This window comes from Balaenoptera ricei, chromosome 1 (genome assembly GCF_028023285.1).
Source record: "Balaenoptera ricei isolate mBalRic1 chromosome 1, mBalRic1.hap2, whole genome shotgun sequence".
In the NCBI taxonomy this organism is placed as follows: Eukaryota; Metazoa; Chordata; class Mammalia; order Artiodactyla; family Balaenopteridae; genus Balaenoptera; species Balaenoptera ricei.
The window spans coordinates 114,228,758-114,253,884 of NC_082639.1; the positions used below are offsets into that span (position 1 = coordinate 114,228,758).

The following is a 25,127-nucleotide window of genomic DNA, read 5'->3' on the forward strand; positions in this document are numbered from 1 at the left end:
AGCCCAAACAAGTTTGATGCCTCTGTGTGTGTGAGAGAGAAAAGTGGAGTTGGGCCGGGCCTCACAGGATAAATAGACCTTCTGTGTTTATTAGCTTCTGAAGGTCAGAGAAGTTCTCAAGATGTCAGTGCCTGATATAAGAGTGCCTGGCACAGAATAGCTGCCCAGTAAGTATTTATGGAATGAATAAGCCCACGGGGGTTGGGGAACAGCGTAAGGATATTTGGAAGAAGCTGGAGTGCCCAGAGTGTCCAGTCAAGCAGACCTGGAGAAGTCTGGGGAGGAAGAGGGGCTGAGGGCCCAGAGAGGAAGGCAGAGAGGTGGGTGCTTTGGTGTCCCCATTCCGAGGTTCCAGAGGGGGATTCTCCCAGGGGGTGTGAGGGTGAAGGGAACGCAGAGGGTTAGGCTTCAAGAAGGCTTACTTTCAGCAGAAGAAGCAGAGATGCAGGAACAAGGAAACAAGGGCAGCGGAGAGACCCCTCAGCCCGGCTGCGGGCAGGGATCTGGGGAATGACCTGTGAGGCCCATAGGCTGTGGTCAGCAGAGGGCGCTGCGGCTGCAGGCGCGTCAGTCTGAGAGTGCCGTGTGCGCGTGCGTGAGTGGAGCCGAACGGGAGGAGTCCCAGGATACCGCCAGGGAGCGCTGGGGTCTGTCTTTCTGAGCCCAGGGAAGGGAAGCGGGTTGCGGGCTGTGGGGCGGGAGGAAGGTAGGACTTCCGGCCAGGCTGAGCTGGCCCTGGGGTCTATGAGTCAGCGGAGATTGAGATGATGAGGTCACTCTCTGAATACTGGAGAGAGAATGATCAGCTGCGTGTGTGTGTGTGTGTGTGTGTGTGTGTGTGTGTACCTCATCGCAGTCCACTGAATTGTGCCTTCTTGTGCCTCCTGGTAAAGTGTTTTGTCAGCATGCTGTCTGCTTTTTTTTTTTAACTTAGATATTCATTTTAAAAATTATTATTTATTTATTTATTTATTTTTGGCTGTGTTGGGTCTTCGTTTCTGTGCGAGGGCTTTCTCCAGTTGCGGCAAGTGGGGGCCACTCTTCATCGCGGTGCGCGGGCCTCTCACTATCGTGGCCTCTCTTTTTGCGGAGCACAGGCTCCAGATGCGCAGGCTCAGTAGTTGTGGCTCACGGGCCTAGTTGCTCCGCGGCATGTGGGATCTTCCCAGACCAGGGCTCGAACCCATGTCCCCTGCATTGGCAGGCAGATTCTCAACCACTGCGCCACCAGGGAAGCCCTGTCTGTCTTCTTGATGGGGGTGAATCTTACTGCTGCAGATCCTCACACTTAACCACACTGGTTCACACACATGCACACACGTGTGCACACTGTCATGTGTACACACTTCTGCTTGTGCCCACGGTTACAACACATTCACGCTCATGGGCAGTTCTTACTCCTTTTTGTAGAAGTCAGTAAAACCTGATAAAACTAAAGGACAGGGAGACAGATCCAGAGGAGCAAAAAGCTTAGAGAGGGCAATATGAAGAGACCCAGACAAGTGAGACAGGACAGAGAAAGACAGGTGATTGTTAGGGGGAGCTGGGGGCTCTCCCAGGCCATCCCTGCCCAGGCCCATCCTGGGCCTTCTCCAGGTATGTAAACCCAAACCAGCTGGTCTCTGAGACACCAACACTGACTTCCCAGACCCAGCTCCCTACCAATCACCAACCACCACATTCCTCTCTTTGCCCCAGGCTCTCTTGTCCCACCTTCTGCCCGGTCCACACTCCACATGACACAGCCTAGCATGGCTAGGGAGTGGGACTGTTTCTTAAGCAGCTGCAAGGAAGAAGATGATCCTGGGGCCAGAGCAGAACCCCACTTTATCCTGTATTACCCTGCAATTGCCCACTCATTGCACTTTTAGGGATGTCAGAGCATTAAGCTGGAATTGTAAGTGGATTAAGACCAAAGTGGGCCTTTGAAGGTGGGGTCTGAAGAGGAGAAGGCTGAGGAGGGGGCAGTGTCTGTCCTTGGGTTCTTTTTTTTTTTTAATTTAATTATTTATTATTTATTTTTGGTTGCATTGGGTCTTTATTGTGTGCGGGCTTTCTCTAGTTGCGGCGAGCAGGGGTTACTCTTCCTTGCAGTGCGTGGGCTTCTCATTGCGGTGGCTTCTCTTGTTGTGGAGCACGGGCTCTAGGTGCACGGGCTTCATTAGTTGTGGCACGTGGGCTCAGTAGTTGTGTCTCACGGGCTTTAGAGCACAGGCTCAGTAGTTGTGGCACACGGGCATAGTTGCTCCGCAGCATGTGGGATCTTCCCGGAGCAGGGCTCGAGCCCGTGTCCCCTGCATTGGCAGGCGGATTCTTAACCACTGTGCCACCAGGGAAGCCCTGTCCTTGGGTTCTTAAGGGACGTTGTCTGAGAAACATATCCTCACAGAGATGGAGTTTAGGTAGCAGGTTGGATTTCCTGGAGAGACCCTGGTGGTAAGCTGGAAGGGGCTTTGGTTTCCCAGCCTTGTCATCAGCTTTCTCACTGAATCTCCCGGCAGCAGTAGGCAGGGATCTACCATCATTGATCTGTGGATGAGGAGAGTTCCAGAAGAACTAGAATCCCCTCTGTTCCCCTGACACCTGCTGAGCTGCTTGGGCAGGGCTGCCGGAAACGGAAGCCTTCTTCTGGCTTTGTTGGGCTTCCTGGGGAAGGGAGAGCTGGTCCAGGGGTGACTCAGCACCCTGCACACAATCTAACCCCTGGACCAGTGTGTGTGTGTGTGTGTGTGTGGCCTCTCTTGGCCTGGATAGGGGGAATCAGCCCCTCATGGAGTGTCATCCCCATCTCTTTGGACAGCTGGAGTAGGGGCACAGCTGTATCTACCTCTGCCTCCAGGACACAGCAGAGTGCCCTGGGTATACGGTTAAGCTCCCAGCCTCCTTCCTACATATCTAAAATGGGGTCCCCGCCCCCTCTATGTGGAGACAGGAGGCCCAGCTTGGGTTAGGGGCTTGGGCATTGAAAAGGGGCCTGAGAGCCCAGGGAGATGGGCCTTCCAGAGGTCCTCCACCTGCCAGGGTCCCCAGCTTTTCCCAGGCTGCTCTTACCCACATCCCACCCCCCCACCCACAACTCCCACACACTGCCCTGACCTCACTGAAGCCTTTGTCTTAGCCTGTCTGTGGGCCTGTCTCCTGGGCAGGGAGAGAAAGGGCCCCATTGTCCTGGCTGCCTTCTGCGACACAGTAGCTCCCAAAGACTTCCAAAAATTCTCAGCCTGTCAGACCCCCGTGGGTGGGAGGGCTTTCCCTAGGGGCTGCAGTCAGATACCGCCTGGAGTGAGGATCCAGGTGCTGTCCCTCCCAGCGGTATAAAGTTTCCTCTGTTCCCCAGGCTAAAGGTCCTTCCTGAGATCTAACTTCCCGTCTGCCTCCTGCAAAGCAGCCTTCTTCCTCCTGGGAAGGGAGAACTGAAAGATTCAGGGACAGAGCAGGAGAAAAGGATTGGGACGGAGAGGAGAGAAAAGAAAAGAGGAAAATGGAAGAAAAATGTGAGGAAATTCCCCACTGAAGGACTCTAGACTCTCGTTAATCGTCTGAGTGGGTAGATCCTGTGGCCTCTGTGTTTATTTCCTGATGATTCTTCCTTGGTCTTTAGAAGTTGTTAACAGAGGGAAGGCTATTGGTTGACCACTTTGGACTGGAGCCCTTAAGAGAAGCAGCCCACAGTCCCCTGGCCCATGTTCTATGGACCCCAAGTGGCATCTAAGGATTCTTAGTATCATTGGCAAGAATGTCTGTCTGTGCCTTTATCCCCATCAAGGTGAACTGAAGTTCTCTTTTGACACAGAATTTCCTGGCAAACGAGGTGAATAGAAAAAGAGGGAATCCAGGAGAGACCAAGGGATTCAGGAGTTGGGAAGGGGCCAGGGAGGCGGGAGGAAAGGAAGTGGAAGAGTGGAAGACAGAGGAGAGGTGAAAAGGGGGAGACGAGGAAGGAGAGTGGGTCTGTGAGTGGTGAGTGAGGCTGACAGTGAGGGGGTGTCTCTCCTTAGCAGGGAGGATGGAGGAGGGAGCCAGAGCCAGCGAGACGTCTCCCCACCCCCCAAATTGAAGTCTCCCAGCCACCCCTCCTGGGACCCTGGGGCTCCACTTGTCAGCAGTTGAGCCCACAGCTGCTGGGAGGTGCTTCCTCGACAGTGGCCCCCGGCACCTGCCTCGGTTTATTTCTGGTGCCACAGCTGAGTCATGGGGCGGGGAGAGTGAATAAAAGCTGGGGGAAGGGGAGCTTATGACTGGAAGAGGAGAAGGCTGAAGGAGACTCTAGGACCTGGGACTCTGGGGCCCAGGGTCTGCCCCTTTGGGAAAGAGGGGCCAGAGGTGACAGCATGAGAAACAGGAGTTAGGTTACAGGAGGGATGTCCACATTGGAGACCCTGGATTAATGGGGTTGGGGAAAGGGTGGGGGAGTGGAAGGCAGAGTCTACTGCTTCTGAATTGTTGGAGAAGAGACATGATCTAGGTGTGCCAGTGCTGCATTAGAAAGAGAGGGGAGAGGGGCCCCCAGGGTGGATGGAGAGGTGGATATGGGATCTTCGGATCATGAGAGTGGAAACAGAGAGGACCGTGTGTTTTCCTCTGCTTCTGGTCGCAGACTCCGTGGGCCCTCACCTGAGGCCATTCTGTCCCTCTTCCTGCCCCTGAGCCAAAAAGTCCCTTCCCTGGTGGCTCACATGAGACTCTCCTTTGTCTTTTTAAGGTGGGCCTGAGGACTCAGGAATGGGTCCCTGGGTCTTTTCTTTATCTACTGGAGCTGCATTCACATGACACCTTCCCTTTTCCCACCTCCTAGGAAGACCCTCATGTCTAACTTCCATCCATCCTGCTGCAGCACTGTCCTGGAATTTACCATCCCCTGTGGGGTGGGGTGGCCTCACAGGGACCCAGGGGCCTGTTGCCAAGCCCAGAGCCCTCTTGGGTTTCTTGGGCTTAGGTGGGCTTAGTCTCCATTCCCTCCCCTTTCTAGGGGCAGCCCCAGAGGGCACATTCCAGCTGAAATTAAATCACATTCCTCCATCCCTGCCTGACAAGGATGGCATTTCTGACAGCAGCTGTGACACCACAGGGTCAAGTGGCAGCAGCTGGTCCCCCAAGGAGGGGCCGAGAGGGGGAAACTAGGGGAGCTGAGGGACCAGGGCCTTTGGAAGCAATGAATGAACTCTGAGTCTTTGATCTCAAGAGGCCAGAGCAAGAAGCATAGACCCTGCAGCGGGAGGGATACAGGTTAGACGGCAGCGTCTCCTAGCTGCATGGAGCGGCAGGGAATGATCCAGTCCGAGCAGTATTGTGCAGATGGGAAAACCGAGGCCCCCCAGCATCACCTTCTGAGAGGACCCTGGAAGAACACCCTCTCCCACCCCTGGACTGGGCTCCTGCATAGACATGAGGCCGAGGGGGCCCTTTAAGAGGCCACACTCTGAGCTCCTTGGCCAGAACCCAAAGCCAAGGCCTTTGATTTCCTCTGAGCCTCTGGCAGCAGCAGCAGCAACAGGGACAGCATCAGGCTGGGCTGAATGGAGAGCTCAGCCCCTGACCTCACCCTCCCAGGCGCCTTGGTCTGCACAGCCTTATAAGGAAGTGCCCCAAGCAAACTGAGGAAGTCACCTCCAGCCCCCCCACCCTACCCGCGCCCCATTCAGAGGCTATATTTACCCAGAGGAGGTCCCAGAATAACCTCCCACTTGTCCTCATGCTGGGATGGGGGGGACGTGGCGGGTGCTGCCTCCTCCTTCCCTCCCCCGGGACTCCACCCTCCCAAGTGCTTCCTGTTGTCTGATCTCATCACAGTCGTTCATTCATTCATTTATTCATGTATTCAATCCGTGTTTACTGAGCACCCTTGGGCCCCCAGACCCCTCCAATTCTCTTCTCCAACCTGGTCCTCTCTCCTGAGCTCCACAAACCCACGCTCTCCCGGGGCAGCTCCTCCTAGAGGTCACAATTTCCTGCTGGATTCTCCAGCTCAGAAGACAGGACCACTGACTCCCAGCTGCCCCTACTGCCACACTCCCACTCCATCTCCCACAGCAGGTCACCAAGGCCTGAGACTGTGCTTCCCTTACATGCCTCCTCTCCATCCCGCTGCCACCCTTGTCCCCCCCCTGGACCGCTGCAGTAGCCTCCCTGAAGCCCACCTACCTACCCCAATCCACTCTCACACAGCAGCCAGAAGGTTCTATTTAAAATGCAAACCTGGTCATGTCATCTCACTACTTACAACCCTTCAAAGCTCCTCATTTCCCTTAGGACGAAATCCAGATTTCTTGGCTGCCTGGCGAGGCCTTGGCCCACTGGCCCCCAGCTCTTCTCTAGTCTTATTGTGGACATTTTACCCCTCATTCTCCACCTTCTGGCCACACAAGCCTACTTTCTGTTCCTCAAATGCCCAGACTTCTCTTCCCGCCCCAGGATTTTGCACCTGCTGTTCCCTCTGACTAGAAGCCTTTCCTCCGCCTCCTACTTCCTCCTCCTCCCTCCTCTTCCCCACGCTGGTCAGCTCCTGCTCATCCTTCGGGTTCCCAGGGCAGACTTCCCTGACCTCCTCCTCCCAGCCTTCCCCAGCCTAGATCAGGTGGGGCCCCTGCTCTATGCTCCCATAACCTCCTGCCCTTCTCTGTTTTCAAATATGATTTCCACTCAGAAGCCCTTGTTCGGTTAGAAGGTAGAGCTCTCGGGGCCAGGAGCCCTGGACTCCCAGCACCTGCATGGTCCATGGCGCATAGGAGATGCCCTGTAAACATCTGACAGCCCCTGTTACTGTCCAACCCTCATTTCTCTTGCTGCACGGATGGACTACCATTGCCAAAGAGAACACACCACCCACCATATACGTCTTTTAGAAAGTCTTCACTTCTGTCCAACTGATGTCCCTCCACCTGTTTGGGATTTGTTGGCAGAAATGGCTAGTTTGGGTAATTCTGCAGGGGACCAGGGATCTTGGTGTGGGGGGCAGGATGGGCACCAGACACAGGGAAGGATTGCTTGGCTTGGCCTCTGTCCTTGGTCCCTCGTCCAGGCGGGGGTGCCCGAGGGCCTGGGGAGATCAAGCACAGGTCTCCTCTGTCCCATTAGGGGAGCAGGGAGTGGGCCTTATTTGCCCGGATGCCAGTGTGCTGGCCCCCAGCCTGGCAGCCTGGCGGGAGCAGACACGGCCTTGTTAGCAGTGAGTACAGGAAGGACCGTGGAGGCTTGGGCTGCCAGAAGGGCTGCCAGCATCCTGGACCCCAAGGGCAGAGGTGGGGGCCTGGGTACCTAATGCAAAGACTCTTAGGTGGAGGAGAAAGGCATGGGCAGAGAAACAGACAGTGAGGTTCTGTCAGGGGGTCTCCTGTCCACCCCTCCTTGTCCAGAGGATGAGTTGAGGTCAGAGGGCTTGAGACTTCATCTTCTCATCTTCCCCTGCCCTCAGCCTTGGGCCCGAGGAAAGGAAGGGCCTGCTCCTGGCCTTGGGATTGTCCCCAGACGTGGAACATTTGTCTGGCAGCCCCTGCCCCACCCCCACCCAGGATATTTAGAGGTGTTGCCAGCTCTTCCTTCCCTGCAGAGCTGAGCTGGGGAGTGGTTTCTATTTGGGTATCCTGACTTCAAGGCCTTCAAGCCCCACCTCATCCAGGAACACCTGGTGTCACCCTGCCCTACACAGGGACCCAGAGAACTCCTGGGAAGGGGGGTACTCTTGGGAAGAAGCTGTGGCTGGGTGGACCCCCGATCTAACCTGTTATCAGCACACCCCCTCGCTCTTTTGTTTCACCCCTGACAGCTTCAGTCTATCCCGGCCTCACCTCCACTTTCCTGTCTTCTCTGTCTCCGGCTTTAGCATGAAAGGAAAGTCCTACTGAAGATCTAAACTATAGCCCCCGGCTTTCCCTAGCCTTCCTCCTGCTCTCCCTGCCCTGGGAGGCCCCGGAGTCACCTGGCCCAGCATCCCTTGTTGTGTGGCTGAATCTGAGGTTCAGAGAGGTTAAACGCTGACCTGAGGCCACACAGCCAGACTGAGACAGAATAGGCCTCCCTCTTCCCTTACCTGGCTCTGACCCAGCCAGTCTGAGCAGACACCAAGGCCATACAATTGTTTGGGTTTGGGGGCAAGGGGGCTTATTATGCTGGCGGCACTGAGGGGCCAGCAGGGAGGACATGCGCAGGTGAGGGTGGCCCCAAGGCTTAATCCCTGTAATCAGCGCTGTGGGCAGAGATGATGACAGGCCTGACTTCTGCAGGCACCAAGGTCATCTGGGCTGGCCCCCCCTTCCCTGGTCAAGCAGCACCCCCAGCCCTCCCCAGGTCCCCAGCACTAATGCCTGCAGCCTTCGTCTGCCTGCCTTGTCTCCCCCATGAGGCCTTCCAGGTCCTCCTCTCCTCAGGAGGCAGCCCCTCCCTAACACTAGCACCTCCTGCTTCCTCCCCCAGTCTCTTCTGCTTCTGTGTCAGCCCTGAGGCCCCCCTGAATTAAGGAAGGAAGAGTCCAGACCTTGTAGGCGGAGGCATTACTTTATTCAGGCAGGGAAAAGCCAGATGGGGCTACAACATGGCAGGCATATGGGGGGGTCAGGACATAGGAGCACCCCCTCACCCCCATTAGCCACCAGCCAGACATCCCATGAGGGTGCACTGAAAAAGGGCAGAGCAGGTGAGCCCTGGTGCATGGACCACCACGGCCCCCTCCCCTTGGAGGAGCCATCGGGCCCCTGGCCTTTTCCAGCTGATGGGATGGGGAGGAAAGGGAGTGCAAGGGAAAGGGGGGGCCTAGTCCTACAGCGATTCAGTTGGCTTCAGCCTCGTGGGACAGTGCAGGCCAGATGTCCCCATTAGCGGGGTCCAAGGGGCTGGTATCTATTCTCAGAGCCTGCATTCTTGGAATGGGTCCCTTTGCCACACCCATATCACCTCGGCTAGCCAGGCCTCTCGGACAGAAACCACAGGTCAAGAGATAAGTTAAGGGTGCTGCCTCCGAGCAGGGAGGGGCTTGGGGATACCCCCCTGCCCAAGACCTCGGTGCAGGAGGGGGTGCTCATCCTCTAGTCCTCCCCTGAGGACCAGGAGTCTCCATCTCCTTCTCGCTGACTGAACTTCAGGAGCTGGCCTTGGCCCAGGTGAAGAGGAGCCCCTGCCCAAGGGGTCTTCAGGGCACCCCCCTCCTCCTCCTCCTCCAAGGGGCTCCCTTGGTCGCCCTCAGGGGGCCCCGGTTTCCCCTGCCTTACTCCCTCAGACTGCTCCAGCCCGTTCACCACACCCCCATTCACATGCTCCAACTCTTCCTTCAGGCTGGGGCCCTGGTCATTGACACCAAGGGTGTCCCCCACCTCCAAGCCCGTGTCCTCCACCCCACTGAGGGTCCCCAGAGGGCCAGGGACTTGGCCCTCCCTCTCCAAGGGAATAGCATCAGACTCTTCCTCTGATCCTGAGGCCTCCGTGCTGTCCTGGGACTCAGTCTCCAGGGCGGTCATGGGGGCATCAGATGCCGCACCCCTCAAGCCATCATCCCAGGGGACACTGACATCCATGGTCTCAGACCCCTGGAGGTTCCCTCTCTGAGGGCCACTCAGGGCCGGGAGGCTGCCCACCGAGGGCCCTGCCCCCCACCGCCCTGCCCCTGGCTCCCTCCCCTCTTCTTCATCTTCTTCCTCTCCCTCCTCCCCACTCTCTTCCTCATCTGCAAATCCATCAGATTCCCCATCCCGATCCCAGGCTGCAGGCTCCAGTAGCAGCTGGGGCACCTGGCCCAGAGGTTCTGCCACCTCCCCAGGGACCCCAGGAAGAAGAGAAGCCTCAGTCCCCAAGTCCTCAAATTCTTCCGACAGCTCAGAGTCATGGCCACGTTCCTCCTCCTCATCTCTCCCCTCCTCCTCCTCTGAGGGATGGGCCCCAAGGCCCTCAGAGGCCAGGACTGCAGGACCCCAGCCTTCCTTTCCAGTCTCCTCTTGAGGGGAGGGCCTCTGCTCTCCAGCCAGGTCCCACTTGGGGGAAGCAGGGGACCTGAGGTAGAGGCCCAGGGGAGTGGAGTCGGGAAGGGTCTCCCCTAGCTCATCAGCCTCACTCTCTTCTCTGCTCTCCTCCCCCTCCTCCTGGAGGCCTTCAGGGATTCCCCCAGAGCCCAAATCCTCCTGCTCCCCCTCCACCTTTCCCAGGACCTCAGCCCTGCCTGCCAGCCCCCAGCTAGCCTCTTGGCTCCCCTCAGCCAGGGGCTGGGGCCCAGGGGCATCTTCAGGGATTGGGGTGGGTGAGCAGGACTCAGTGGGCCGTGGGCTGGGGGGCCCCAGCACTGGTTTGACCTCCTCCTTTGCTCCCTCTGAGCTCAAGGGCCTGGGTTGGGGGATATCACTTCCATCGCAGCACGAGGTCTCAGCAGGGAACGTCTCCTCTGCTTCCTCAGGGGCTTCAGGCTCAGACTCCTCCCAGCCCCTGGGAGTCTCCAGCGGGTCTCTGCTCTTCCTGGGCAGTGTGGAGAGCTCTGGCTCCGGAGCAGCTGCCTCCTCCAGCTCCTTTCTGGGCCCTTCCAAGCCCTGCACCCTCTTTGCCTCCAAACCTTCCTCCCCCAGGGGTGGCTCCATCACCTCCTCTCTGGCCAGGCCGCCTGGGTCCTCCAGCCCTACCGTCTCCTGCTCCCGTCCCTGTTCAGCTCCTGCAGTCTCTAAGCCCAAGGTGACCTCTGGGGAGGCTCGGCCATCCCTGGGGGCCAAATCCTCACCTTCCAACACTGGCTCTGTCACCTCTGACATTCCCTGGGGAGCTGGGAGGCCCGGGGTCCCCACCTGCTCTGGCCACTCTTCAGGGTCCTGGAGGCCCTCAGAGCCTCCCACCCCACTGGCTCCCTCAGCTGAGACCCTCTGCTCTTTGGGCTCAGGGCTCCCTGGCTGCCCCTCACCTGGGCTCCAGGCCTTGCCTGTGGCCGTCAGCTGCAGCTCCCCCTGCTCTGCAGCCTCCCCCTTCCCAGCGAGGCTATCCCGTTCCCTAGGTGTCATCTCTGCCTCGTCCTCACTGTCCACTTCAGGCCTCCCAGGGGGCGTTTCCTGATCCGGTTCTTGACCCCCCTGCACCGTATCTTCCCACTTCTGCAGATGTGCAGAGAGTGGCAGCTCCTGTCCCTCCTCCTCCAGGGACCTCGGTGGCTCTGGATTCTCTCCCTTCTCCACGTTCTCTTCCTCTTCCAGATACCTTTGACTTCCCTTGTCTACCTCCTCTGGAGATCTCATATTCTCTACATTCTGCCCTCCCAGAGAGCTCAGTGATTTCTGAGTCTCCTTTTCTAGGGGTCTCAATGTCTCTTGGTTCTCTTCCACAGACCCCAGTGGTTCTTGACTTTCCTTTTCTAGAGGTTTCAACATTTCCAGGTTTTCTTCTCCTGTAGGCTTTAGTGGTTCTAGAGTCTCTGTTTCTAAAGATCTCACTGCCTCTACACTTTCTTCATTTAGGGACCTTAATAAGTCTTGATTCTCTTTTTCGAGAAGTCGAACTATCTCCTGGTCTTTTCCAAGAGACTTTAGTGCCTCTGGTTTCACCTTTTCTAGAGGGCTCAATGTCATCTGGTCTTCTTTTTCTAGAGACTTCAGTGGCTGATTCTCTTTTTCTAGAGGTCTCAATGTCTCCTGGTCTTCTTCTTCTAGAGGTCTCATTGCCTTCTGATCTTCTCCTAGAGATCTCAGTGACTCCTGGTTTTCTTTTTCTAGATATCTCAAAGTCTCTTGGTTCTCATCTTCTGGAGCCCTCAGAGATTCATGATTCTCTTTTCCTAGAGGTCTTGATGTCTCCTGGTCTTTTTCTTCTAGAGATCTCAGTGGCTCTTGATTCTCTTTTGCTAAGGGTCTCGATGTTTCCTGGTTCTCTACTTCTTGACATCTCAGTGGCTCTTGCCTTTCCTTTTCTAGAGCGCTCAATGACTCAAAGTTCTCCTCTTCTAGAGACCTCACTAATTCTTGATTTTCCTTTCCTGGATATAAAAATGTTTCTACGTTTCCTTGAAGAGACCTCATTATTTCTTGACTCTCCTTTTCTAGTGATTGCAATGTCTGTGGGTCCTCTTTTCCTATAGGCTTAAGTAGTTCTAGAGTCTCTTTTTCTAGAGGTCTCATTACCTCCATCTCCTTTCCTTCTAAAGACTGCAATAACTCCTGATTCTCCTTTTCTAGAGGTTTTAGTGTTTCTAAGTTCTCTTCTTCCAAAGACCTCAGAGATTCCTGATTCTCCTTCTCTAGAGATCTCATTGTCTCATGGTGCTGTTTTTCCAGAGAAATCAGTGGCTCTTGAATCTCCTCTTCCAGAGACTTCAGAGTTTCTTTTTCCAAAGGACCCGGGGAGTCTTGGATTTCTTTCATGTCCAGATCCCCCTCTTCTTGACGTGTTTCCTGCTGCAAGCTGCTTATTACTTTGACCTCTACAGCTGTTTCTTTCTCTGCCAGCCCCCAGATTTGTCCTTCCCCTTCCTCCTGGAATCTGCTGGACTCTCTAGACCCACCGGGTTCTCCATCTTTGGCCTCTAAACTGGGATGGTCAGGGCTGAGGGCTGGAGCCAGGGAGGCATGATCTTCAGAGGACTGGCCTGGACTGGGCTCTTGTTGCTTGCCCCCAGGCTCCTCTGGTCCTGGCAGGACGCTGGCAGGGGTGGCCACCTTGGCTTCAGCCCACACAGCTTCCGGAACCTGTTGCATCCCAACCCGTGGCTGGGGCAGGGAGAGAGGGGCATCCTGGGCTCTGATCTTGGCATCTGTGGCAGGGCAGGGAGCCTGAGGTGTGGGCGGAATGGGGGTGCTGGCCGAGGTGGGGGTATGGGTCTGAAGGAGTTCCTGGCTCTTCAGAAAGCCTGGCACAGGTGTTTCAAGGGTATCAGGCAAAGGTGAGGAGAGGGGAGTAGGGCTCAGGACAGAGAGCAAAGGTCCCAGACGCCGGCCCTCTGGGGTCCCAGGGAAATGCAGCTCCAGCTTAGGGTCTGGAAAGGTAGAGGGGAAGAAACGGTGTCAGCACATACAGGTTGGGGGTGGGGTAGGGGAGCAGCTACCACTTCTGGCAAGAGTGCCCTGCTCCTGCCTTTTATGGGCTGGGCTAAGAGTATGCTCGCTGCCGTGGGGGACCACGGAGTCAAGACTTAGACTGGTGCTTTTCAGGAAAGGCATTGCTCTGGGTGTGAAGAGGGAAGAAAGGTAAAGTTTTGGGGGGACCTTGGCCCCTCCTCTTACCCAGGAAGCTGAGGGAAGCCTTGGAACCGCTGCCAGGTGTCTGCAGCCGGGAGTTCTCTGCCTCTAGGAGGGTTCTAGGGACAAGGGAGGAAAAGCGGGGTCAGCCCTCTGCCCACAGGCCAGCGGGCAAGCCAGCCAGGGAAAAGTCACAGCTGAGCATGCGCGTCCCTGGCCTGGCAGGCTATCTCTTCATTCTCACCAGTATCACACAAAAGCCACACGGGGTTATACTTGGCTCTGCACATGAAATCACATGGTCACATCCCACAGATATCACCCACTTGGTCACACGGAGTCACACACTTATTTGGGACACACAGCTGGACTCACAGACACACAAGCAGATTCCCACACAGTCGACACAGTGTACACACACACCCACACATTGCTTAGGCTAGTCCCCTCCCAACTCCAGGCCTATGACCTCATCCTCCGTGTGGGGGGCCGATTCTCATGCTAATTGCTGCCTTTGTCCACACCGCCATCTGGAGGGTCTGAGTAGGGGGCTTCCCAGGGGAAGTGGGAATTCTCAGGCCGTTCCCATGGGATAGGCTCCCTCCTCCTTCTCCCCCAGGGCCCCCAGAGCTGGTTACAGACAAAAGCCAATGAATTCAGCTCCCTCTCTCCAAATCCTTTTCATGCCTCAAAACCCAGGTTAAGCCTGCACAGTCCTTTCCCTTCAGTGGTTTGATTTAGGGGTCAAGGCCCTCCTCTTGGGATCTCTAAGTACTCTGGATCCCAAGCCTTTCAGGGCAATGGAGGTTTTTGTGTACATGCCCCTGCCTTAGTGCCCCATGGGGACTGAGGAGGAGGGGACCAATTGCGGGGGGAGGGAGGACCAATCAATTCAACAAGTTATCCTGAACATCTATCTCCTCTGTGCTCTTCTTCGTGATCTCTGAGTCTGGTTAGTGTTTTCTATGGTCTCACCTCTGTCCTTCTCGATGCAGCATCATGCTGTCTGAGCTCTGTGCCCCATGGAGGTGAAGCCCCTCTCTTCTTCATCCCTAGATCCTCACTGACCTTCCCTCTCTGGGCCCTGCCTCCCCTCCCCTCCTTAACCTGTCCCGGGGCCCCTGCCTTTGTTTGCCTGTGGATTCTGGGGGCACTGTCCTCATAGCCTGTCTAGCCCTGGCTCCACCCTGCAGGCTTGGGGTACGCAGCCCTTCACAGTAGCAAAGCCCCTTCCTCAGGCTTCATCAGTGGATCCTTGGCTAACCAGGCCAGTTTCCCAGAAACTGGGTTTGCCCAAGGCCACAGAGCCAGCGAAGCAGCACTTCCTTGGTCTCAACCTTTCCTGAGCCAACAGGGAATGTGGTCAGTAGAAGGGCTGGGCAGGGCCAAGGGCACTAAGGCTTGAGAGGAGCCAGGCCCCAGGACATCCAGGATGGAAGGGACCTTGGCTTTCACCCAGCCCATCTCCCATCCCCCCAACAAGGAAACTGAGGCCCAGGTCAGGTGGTAAGTCAGTGCCACCAGCCCACACCTGCCAATTCCTTCTTCCTGAGGCTGCTCAAGGACATCACCCTCTCTGTGTGAGCACACACACAGAGGCTGGCCTTTTCAGCCCCTTGGGGTAAGGTTCTGGATATGGATGACCCACACGTGTCCAGCCCTGTCCTTTGAGGCTGTCCCACTCAGCTATATCACCTCTCCTTGGGGGATCTCCTGGGCACAGGATGCTTCTCTGGTCCTGAACCCACGAGAGAGCAGGTGGGCTTAGGTGGCACACATCGTGGTGTGGAAGGGATCAGCCTAGAGTCACAGGACCGAGCAGTGACAGAGCCTCCACCACCCGTGGCTCTGGGCCCCTTCAGCCAAGGAGTCTGCCCCTGCATGTATGTGTGCATCTGTGTGCCTACATGGGTCAGGGTCAACCTGTACCTGTATGTGGCCACCTCCAGGCTGAGGGACATCTTGAGGTGTGCCAGCTGCTGCCGACCTTCCAGGACCTGGGCGATCTGGCTCTGTAGGCCCTGTTTCTCCTGCTCCAGGGCCTCCACGGCCAGCTGCAGAGCAAGCCAGAGGCAGTCAGTGAAGGGACGGGGTCCTTCCTGCTAACTTACCTGCATCCCCCTTGGCTGCTGCAGCAGCATCTTCTGCTCCCTGACTAACTTCTCTGCAGAGCAGATTCCTGCCTCCCCTACCCCACTTCCCGCCCAGAGAACCCCTTCTGAAGCCTCCGAGAAGAGCACAGTGGCCCCTCTCAGCCCTCTCCCACGGCCTGGCTCCTCCTCTGAGGATGCTGATTAAATGGTAGCACATGCTGCTCAGAATTCAGCTCCCACAGGAAGGGGGAGGTGAGGGAGGAGAGGAGATGGGTTACAGAGAGGAGGAGAGGGAAAAAAGTGGAAGCAGAAGGAAAAACAATTAATCAGCAGGCCTGGAGCCTGCAGGACTGGAAGCCAAACAGCCCTGGTCCCAGTCACTGTCTCCTGCTCCCCATGCTAGGCCCCCACGCCCTCCACTTCCCACATGTTCTGGAATCTTTCTCCTCTGAAGCAGGGTGGGGGGTGGGGGGGGGACATGGTGAGACCTCTGTCTGGCCCAGGCAGGAGGCTGTTTTCTCAGCTGCGGGTCACGTCTGCGCAGTGTGAGGGGGAGCAGCTGTCCCAGGCCTCTGGAATGTGCTCAGGAGCCGAAAAGCCCAGACAAGGGAGAGAAGGGCTGATGGCCCCCCATCCAGGGCCCCTCACCCTCTCCTGTCAGGGGGAGGAGGGTGGCTGGGAACTTGGAGACTCTTGAGTGGCCAGACCATCAGATCAGCACTGAGAGGGAAAGTTCTGAGCGTCTTCTGAGCGACAGCAGGGCCTAAGGAGGGGTCCAGGGGCCATCAGGGTACGAAGGTGCCATTTAGACAGTGAGGAGGCTGATGCAATGTCTTGTGCCTGTCTGCCCTTCGAGGGGGTGTGCTTTGAGGTCTGAACCTCCATCATTCCAGCCCTACACTAGACAGAGTTGTGAAAGTCTGGGACAGTGGCACCAGGCATGGTTTTCTAAGAAGTGGCCCCTGAATCTGTAGCCACCACACCCCCCACTTCCCACTCCCTTTCCCAGATCTCTGATCCCCAACGGGACTTCCTGAAGCCTTGTCTTGCCCAGGCCCCCAGGCTTCCTCACCTGGAACTGCTCAGTAGCCCGCAGCCGCTCCTGCCAGCGGCCCTCCAACCTCTGCTCCAGCGCGGCCCTGCGCTCCTGGAGGCCGCTGCGCTCCGCTTGGAGCTGCTGCAGCTCCAGGCGACCCTCGCGGGCGCCCTTCACCGCGTGGCCCAGCCGCTCGCGGGCCTGGCCCAGCGACGTCTCCATGTGCGCCACGCGCTCCTGGTAGCCGCGCACTGCCCCGCGCCACGTCTCGCCCAGCCGCCGCGCCAGCTCCTCCACCTCGGGGGCCGGCACGGGGGGCCCGCGGGGCGGAGCGGGGCCGCGGGGGACGCAGGCAGCCTGAGCGTTCAGGCCCGCGCGCTCCTCCTCGTGCGCCGCGCGCAGAGCCTCCAGCTCGCGCTCCAGCTCCGCCGCCTGGGTGCTCAGCCAGGCCTGGGCGCACTTTTCGGCCTCGACCGCGCGCCGGCTGCGGGTCGTCTCCTCCGCGGTCCGCTCCCGAGCCAGCCGCAGCTGATGGCACCGGCTCGCCACGCCCTCCACCTCTTCTTCCAGGTTGTCGCGCGCCACCTCGGCCGCGCGCTTCTCCCGCCAGCGCTGGTCGACGAGGGCCCGCAGGGCCGCCAGCTCGTCGTCGGCACGGGCCCTCCAGGAGGCGTCCCCGGCCTGTGCCCGGAGACCCCCGAGCTCAGCGCTGAGTAGCTCATTCTGCTCCTCTAGCGCCTTGACCCGGGCCAGGTAGGCCTCCAGGCGCCGGTTGAGCTCCCACATCTGAAAAGATTCCTCCCCCAGGCAGCCCTCCATCCTGCCCGTCTGACCCACCGAAGGTGGAGAGACGCGGAGCACCGGGAGAAGCCAGCAGCTCTCAAAGCTTTTAGGACGGAAGGGTAATGGAGACGGATGGGGACAATGACGGGGCGGGGCGAGGAGCAGCTGAAGCGACTGAGAGTCGGGAGTGGGAGCGAGGCTATTCATACTCCCGCCAGCCTGGCGGGAAAAGGGGCGGGACCCAGGCCTTAACCCGTTAGAGTTCAGAGAAACGACGGCAGCCTTTGTCCTTGTGCCCCCGGTATGCTGGAGAGTGAAACCAAAGGAAAAGCCATGCCCGGAGAATCCGATCCGATGGTGGCTTTCAGGGGGAGGAGGCCGTGAGGCAAGGTCAGAACCCCAGATAAAAGCAGATTATACATAGAACTGAGCCTGTGGAGGGGGTGCCAGGGGATTCAGGCCTGCGAGGGGATGCGAGTCTCAGTTACTCAGCGCATCCAAGAGAGGTATCTACTTACTGAATTCCTCTAAGACTCAGTTTCTTCATCCATAAAATGGGAGTGATGATGGAACTGTCATGGGACTGTTGAAAGAATAGATGTGGCCATGTTTTTCGTAAATAGCAAAGGCTCACCCTCCTGAAATACTGGAAGAAGGCAGCATTGCAGAGAGAGGTTAGAAGAGACATTGCCTAGAACACAAGAACGAATGTGTCCTATTGGGAAACACCCCATATGCACACACACCCTATTTCCTCAGTCTCCACCAGGAAATGGAGAGAGCAGGCAAAAAGATGTTCTCCCCATTATTCACCTCCATCCTTCCTACTCATCTTTCATATAACCTGAGGTTCATATACCCACTTCTTAGGTAATGGAAGCCCCCACACCAGTTCGCAGGGAAGGACACCCCGTCCCGGCCTCTTTGTCAGGGATTTTTGGGCAGAGGGCGCCCCCTGGTGGCTCACAGACCGGGCCAAGAAGAGGAAGCAGAAAGAAGAGGCATCTCTTAAGTCACAACTAGTCCAAATTTATCGAGCCTTTGTAATATGCCAAATCATGTTCTAACATTTTATTTGCGTTATCTGACTGAATCCTCAAAACATCCCTTTGAGGGTTCCACAATTCAGGAAACGAAGAGCTCACTGAGGGCGGGAGTAGTTGGGAAGGCCTTCTGGAGGAGGAGGGGTCCTTGAACTGGGTAGTGAGGGAGGTGGGATTTGGGGTTTGTAGTGTAAAGGGGAAGCAGGGTCCGAGGGGGAGGGCCAGGGATAATGAGACTGAGGGGGTCTTTGGGGAAGGAATTTCTGCTCATGTAAATCCAATTTAGCTCTACAAGTGTTGAGACCTACTATGTGTCAGCCCTCTGTCCCAGCCCTGGAGGAGCATTTGGTAATGTGAGGGCAACAGTAATGGTGGTGGAGGTAATATTATCATAATACTTAGCACCTGAGGTATCCACAGAGACCTGGGGAAACACAGAGAATGGAGAAGGTTTTCTGGAAAGGGGGTACAGCAGGGTCAATGACCAGGAGGCCATCCCACCAGGCCAACTGGACTTTGAATTCACTACCATACGTGGAGCAGGAAGGGAGGGGCCGGTGGGCGTGGAGTGGAAGGATTGACTGAGACTTAGTGCAGACCGGGAGGCTGAGGCTTCTCCATCCCCACATTATCTCACAAATCCTGCGGTTTGGTTTGGGCTGGGGCATCCCAAAAGTTGTGTCCAGGAGAGGTCACTTGGCATCTTTCCCTCCTCTTTCACTTCCTGGCTGTGGGGAGAGAGAAGCTGAATACTTGAGATCCCTGGGATCCTCCAAGGGTGGTCCCCTGGAAATGTGGGGTGGCACTGGGGTGGGGAGTTTCCCTCCTGGGCCTCTCACTCTCGCCCAGAGGGGAGACATTTGGACTGTGTTTCATGCAAAGAGCACTGGGTCTGACTTTTACACTTTCTAGCTGAATGACCTTAGGCAAATCACATAGCTTCTCCAACTGAGTCTCAGTTTACCTATTTGGTAAAGGAGGTTAATACTTACCCATCCCCAGGCATTTGTTCTGAGCATCAAATAAGACCGGGTATGGGGACGTCTTTGTACAAAGGCTTTTTGAGGACCATCACCATGAAAGCCACCAAGCTAGAGCAAACCCTTCCCGTGAACCACTCTTGGTGAGTTTTGGGAATCTTGGAAGGCAGAGATGATCTGAAATGCTGGAGAAGAGTGGGATGTTGATTTTCTTAAGGCAGGAGAAGGTGGGTCCCAGCAACCACAGCTGGTGGAGCTGACACCAAGGCCCAGACAATTCTAAACAGATAACTGATATTTGAGGCAATGAGAAGCTGAGGAAAATGAGGCCTTCCATGGGACCGGGGGACACTCAATGGGCACAAGGTGGGCCAGGTGTCCTCTCCTCCCTCGGGGGGTTGCATTGTTACTGGGATTTTTATGAGGCCTTTGCCTGCACTTCTTATGTCCCTATGCCCAGGACACATGGACTGTGTGATACTACACTGGGTGGATACAAAGTTCAGTAGCCATCCCCAGAGATGTCCATGAGAAAGCTGAAGAGGGTTCTGTGGGCCCTCAGGGTTCTGTCCTTGGTCTGATGATCACAAGTTTTTATTAAAGACTTGGATGAAATCATAGAAGCCATATTGATCAAATCTACATATTATGCAAGAAATGAGAGTTAGGGTTTGACAGAATAGGAAAAAAAAATGAACCAGATGACATTTAATAGGGATAAATATAAAATTCTGCTTTAGGTTTCAAAAAAAAAAAATCAACAGCATAAGAAGAGAAAAGAATAAAGCCTATCTAGTGAAGAAAACCTGAGGGTTTTAGCAGACCACAAGCTTGTTATGAACCAACACTGTGACGTGGCCACCTAAAAAAGTAAAAAGGATATAAGTGATTCATAGATGCAAGGCGTCCAGATCAGGGGTGGTGACATTCCCTTTGCCCTTCCACATTTGAAGTATTGTTCTGGACACAGTATTTTAAGAGGGACCTTGGCAGGTTGGAATTGATCCCAGAGGAAGATGAGCAGATGGTAAGGCAACTTGGAATAATGGTTGATGAAGAATTTCTGAATCTACTCATGTCTCAGGATTGCAGCTAAGTTCCGAAACTAAAAAATAATAGCCTCTGAGCACCATGCATATCCTAAAGAAAGTTGCCAGACTCACCTGGAAGCCTTCACCCCTGCCCCAGTCCCCAGGAGAGAAGGCAGGCGGAGTGCAAAGAAGCTGCACAGCGCAGCATTGGATTGCAGGGTGGCCAGCCCCGGAGGGCAGGCTGCGGCTTCCCCTCCTCTGCTCCGAGGGGAAGGGTGATGCCCACTGAGGCGAGTGGGTGTGGACTTCCAAGGGGATGACTCCTCAAGGCCGGGCATCCGCATGAAGGGCACATTGGTGTCCCACCTCTGGGCAGCTGTCTTTTAGGGCATGGGGTTTGTTCATCTGGGCCTCACTAAGAGACACAGACACTGGAGAGGGATGGCTGGGAATAGAGGGGGCCACAGGGAGGGACACGCGAGGTTCTGTGTGCCAAGAGGACTCTGTGAAAGGAGCCCCCCATGGGGAGCAAGCTTTGGGCATCACCACCCCCAAGGGAGGTCTGCATCTGAGGAAGGCTGACTGTAGCGCTGGGTAAGTGGCACTCACCCCTGTCTCCTCCTCTGTCCTGCAGAGGAGAAGGAAGCCTTGGAGCGGGTCTGCCAAAGTGTCCTTAGGGACAGGAGAGGGAGACCCAACGGAATGTCATTGCAGGCAGTGGTCAGAGAGATCTAAAGCTGTTCTTTTTTGTTATCTCCCCTACCTCTCACTTCTTTGCCTCATAATACGGAGGCTAGGGCAGGGGCAGGACATCACTCTTGCCCCATCCCTAACTTGACCCCTCCTTTTTATCTCCCTGTCCCCCTTCTCTCTTCCCCTCCACTCCCAGGACTAGATGGGTCCTGCTGGACATGTGTGGCAAAGGGTAACATCAGCAAGGAGTCACAAGTCTTTTGACAACAAGAAAAGAGACGGGAAGAAGGAAGTGAGTAGGTTGGAGACCAGATGGTAAGAGAGACGACAACTTTGGGAAACTCTGTACCGAGAGATCTGGAGACATAGAGAGAGGGAGAGAGTGGTTGCTGAGGAAGCGATCAGCAGAGCAGAGAGCGGGCCCAGGGACCCCTGCTGGGAAGTCTGGCTTTGGCCTGAGAGCTTTGGGTACTGGCTGGACCCTGCCTTTCCATCCTGCTTTTCCCCATCCACATGAGGGAGGCTTGGAGCTGGAGCTGGGCCTGGGAGGCAGAAATGTTCCTTCTCTCTTCATTTTCTCCTCTCCCAGCTGGAGGGTTGATGGGGCTGACTTTGCTTTGCAGCTTTCTCCTTTCCCTCACATCCACAGCAGGCCAGATGGACTCCTCATTCTCCATCCTGAGGGAGGGGTTAAGGGAAGGCAAGTAGCATGGGAAAAGCATTGAACAAAGAGCCTTGTCTCTCTCTATGCAACCTTGGTCTAGTCAGTTCACCTCTTTGGGTCGTGGTTTCCACAGTAATTTATTCAAATAATATTTAGAAAGCACTTATTGAGTGCCAGGTGCACCATAGGCACTAAATAAATATTGTGAAGGAATCAAAAATTACTAATGTGGAGCCCTGTCCTCAGGAAGCCGATGGGCACGTTGGAGGCCAGACATGGGAACCATAGAGTGCGATCCTGGTAGAGAGGCATGATGAACGGGAGGGGGAGGGGGGAGGGGGCAAAGGAGGTGGCCGTGTGGTTAATTTGGGGCCTTTGCCCTCCAGGCAGCGACGAGCCCTGAAAAGGTATTAACCTCAACCGTGGTTAACCTGGTGAGATCGCTGTGAAGGATTGGGGCAGGGTGGGGGGGGAGACAGGCAGGATGGCCAGTCAGGAGGCAGTTGCCACCTTCGAGGTGATGAGACCAGAACCTAGGGGCGGAGAGGAGGGATGAGTGTGAGAATACTTAGGATGTATCGCTTCCAATAAGAGTTAGATGTGGGATGGCGGGAGGGGGCAGGGAAGATGCCCATACACGTGGCTTGGCCCTAAGGTAGGGAGGGAGGGTGGCATGGGGAGAGGTGCAGTGGCCGCCAGATGTGCAGGGTTGGGGATCACATTTAGAAGGGTGATGCCCGAGTGGGGAGGATAAGGTGGGGGACTGTGAGCATGGACTAGGTTGTTCAGGGACAGAGGATGAAAGTACAGAATGATGAACTGTTCCCTTCTATCTGTGACGCTCTGGGTCTGTGGTTTGATGGGCAGCTTGCAAAGCAGCAGCCAACTGCCTGCTCCGGCTCAGCTCAGGTCTCCACCCCCCGCAAAGTAAAAGGGGCTGCAGTGGGGCACGGCCACCAGGCGCCACTATTGCCACAAGAAAAGCTACATTCCCTGGGGAAATCCTGTGATGATGATGATGATGATGATGATGATGATGATGATGATGATGAAGAATTTAAGCTATAGTATCTAGGTAGTGAGGTAGGTAATATTATCATCAGTATCATTCATGATTTTCTAACAGAGGAAACAACCTAAAGAAGCTAAGTAACCTATCCAAGACCACACAAATAGAACTTGAACTCAGAGTTCTGGCTCAGCCTGCACCTCCCTCTCTCCGGGAAAGAAGGTGATGATGGGGGGGCGGGGGGCTGGGGTCAGAGAATGAGTCAGAGAGGACCTTGTGGGGAAGTCTGTCATCTCTACCATCCCTCATGCTTCTCCTAGCATCTCACTCAGGGCCACCTTAGGATGCACAGAACCAACCGGGAGATGACTAACTCTGGACTCAAAACACTCTCCCCTGGTTAAAATCATCCAGTCTTCACCCCACCGCCACCCACCCACCCAGTTTTTAGGAGAAGTGGACAGAGAAGGCCAGCTGGGGCTGGACTGGAGCTGGAATCAGGGAGCTAGGCTTGGCTTGGGCTGAGATCCCAGGGAAGATGCTGAAGGTGCCATCTGTGTTTGGTGGTACCTTGATGCCCTGCCTACACGAAGCTCCCATCAGGTGTTTGCTGACTGACTGTCCAACCCCACGCTGGTCTGGCCACACTCCAGGGCTGAGTTTGGCTCCAAGCACCCTGCTGAAGGAGGGCACAGACACACCGTAATGTGCCCACTGAAGGACCAGGCACCTGCAGGAAGTGTGGTGAGGATGTTAAGAGCATAGGCTCTGGTGGCAGACCTGAGTCCTGGAGAGACACTTAACCTCTCTGAGTCTCAGCTTCCTCATCTATAAAATGGGGGCAATAATATCCACCCAACCTGAGCACAGAGAGCTCGCCTCTCAGTCTGTCCAAGCGCCTGGTCCTCAACAGGTGTTCAGTGTATGTTTGTGAAATGAATAAATGAGTGAATAAGGTGGGGTGTGTTAGGTTGTTACTACCAATGCTGCTGCAAACATTCTTGGCCAGGTCTTCTGGGGCCCGTGTGAGTCCCATTCTCTTCGGAGCCATCTGAAAGGGAATTGCTGGTTGGAGGGAAGGCACATCTTTAACTCCACTGGACAATGCCACAATGCCACATCTTTTTTTTTTTTTTTTTTTTGGCACGCAGTTTGCGGGATCTTAGTTGCCCAACCAGGGGTCGAACCTATGCCCTTGGCAGTGAAAGCCTGGAGTCTTAACTACTGAACCACCAGGGACTTCCTGCAACATCGTTTTTTAAAGCGGGCATACCAGGTTACTCTCCACTAACAGTGTACAAAGAGTTCCCATTGCTCCACATTGTCTTGGTACTGTCAGGTTTTTTAATTTTTCACAGTCGTGAAGTGTGTTCATTCAGTACAATTGTGGAAACGCATCAGCATGGATGAACCTCACGAACATGATGTTGAGAAGAAAAAGCAAGCTGCAGTAAAATCCGCATGGCAGATGCCTTTTCTATCAAAGTTCAAAACCCTGCAAAACCATGTGTTATCTGGAGATATGTACATAGGTAGTAAAAACATTTTTGAAAGGCAAAATAATGGTAAAAATAAAGGAGAGGATAGTAGTTCCCTCTGGGGAGGAGGGAGGAGATGCAAGGGGGATGGAGAGGTCCACCACTGTGCATAACGTATTTCTTTATTGATAGACTATGTGAAATATTTGAAAATAAACACATACGGTGGGGTCATCTGAAGCGCCTGAGGGGCTCCTGGGTAAAAGGGCCCAGACTTTTCTTAGTGGGTCCAGAGATCAGAACCGGTCCTGATGAGTAGACGCTATGGGCCCAGATGCCAGCCCAGACAAAGGAGATGGCCACAGGACTTGTTTCTGTCCTGGAGCAGGTTGCCACCAGAGGGAGTGTGAGCCCCGTTACTGGGACACAGGACAGCTAACCACTCTAGGGTGATCCATTTTGTGATCTGTCCTAGAGGACCTTGGTGGCTTCTTCAACCCTCGGGATTCCAACACTCTAGGAATGAACAACAATCCATCTTGACCCCAGGGCCCCCGCTCCGCTCCTGTCCTCCCTGGAGAGCTGCAGTTCCTGCCCTGAACTATTGCCAGAGGGTTCTCTTTTTTCTGGCTGCACTGCAGCTCACGGGATCTCAGTTCCCCGACCAGGGATCGAAACCAGGCCATGGCAGTGAAAGCCCAGAATCCTAACCACTAGGCCACCAGGGAACTCCCTGCCAGAGTTTGGTTCTTTGAGCCAAAACAAGAGGTCTGGAAGTTAATTCCAGGAAGAACTTGCCTGCCTTGTGGGATCAAACAGAAATGGATTGGGATAAGGGAGAGGAAGAGGCAGTGGGCTCTTGACCACTGGCCCCTCCCCTGGCCAAATAGGAGAGGGGCCCCAGGGCTGAGGCTGGGGCCAAGGAGTGACTCCTGTCCAGCGCCTCCTCCCCAGGGCTCTCTGAGTCTTGCCCCAGCCATGCCAGCCGAGCGGGAGGCTCCCACGGAGCCCTTTGCTGGGCGTGATGTCTCAGGAAGCCACCAAGTGGAGGCAGGACACCAGGACACCTCCCACCTCATCTATGGGGGTTTGGGGGTCAGGCTGTCTTCCTGCTGAGAGTCCAGGGTGGGGGGACCCATTAGGGAGGAATGTGAGGGGAAGGCATTTAGCAAGTCTGAGGAGACTGGATAAAA

General features: G+C 55.6%; 1 protein-coding gene across 1 annotated transcript; it reads right to left on the bottom strand.

Moving 5' to 3' along the window:
- Positions 1-8,471: 8,471 nt before the first annotated feature.
- Positions 8,472-17,203, bottom strand: NES (nestin). Its single transcript, XM_059934029.1, has 4 exons — positions 16,290-17,203; positions 15,054-15,178; positions 13,170-13,243; positions 8,472-12,922 (listed from the first exon to the last, which is right to left on the bottom strand). The coding sequence occupies exons 1-4, from the start codon at positions 17,070-17,072 to the stop codon at positions 9,018-9,020; spliced, it is 4,887 nt and encodes a 1,628-aa protein (XP_059790012.1). The 5' UTR covers positions 17,073-17,203; the 3' UTR covers positions 8,472-9,017.
- Between the last annotated feature and the right edge of the window lie 7,924 nt (positions 17,204-25,127).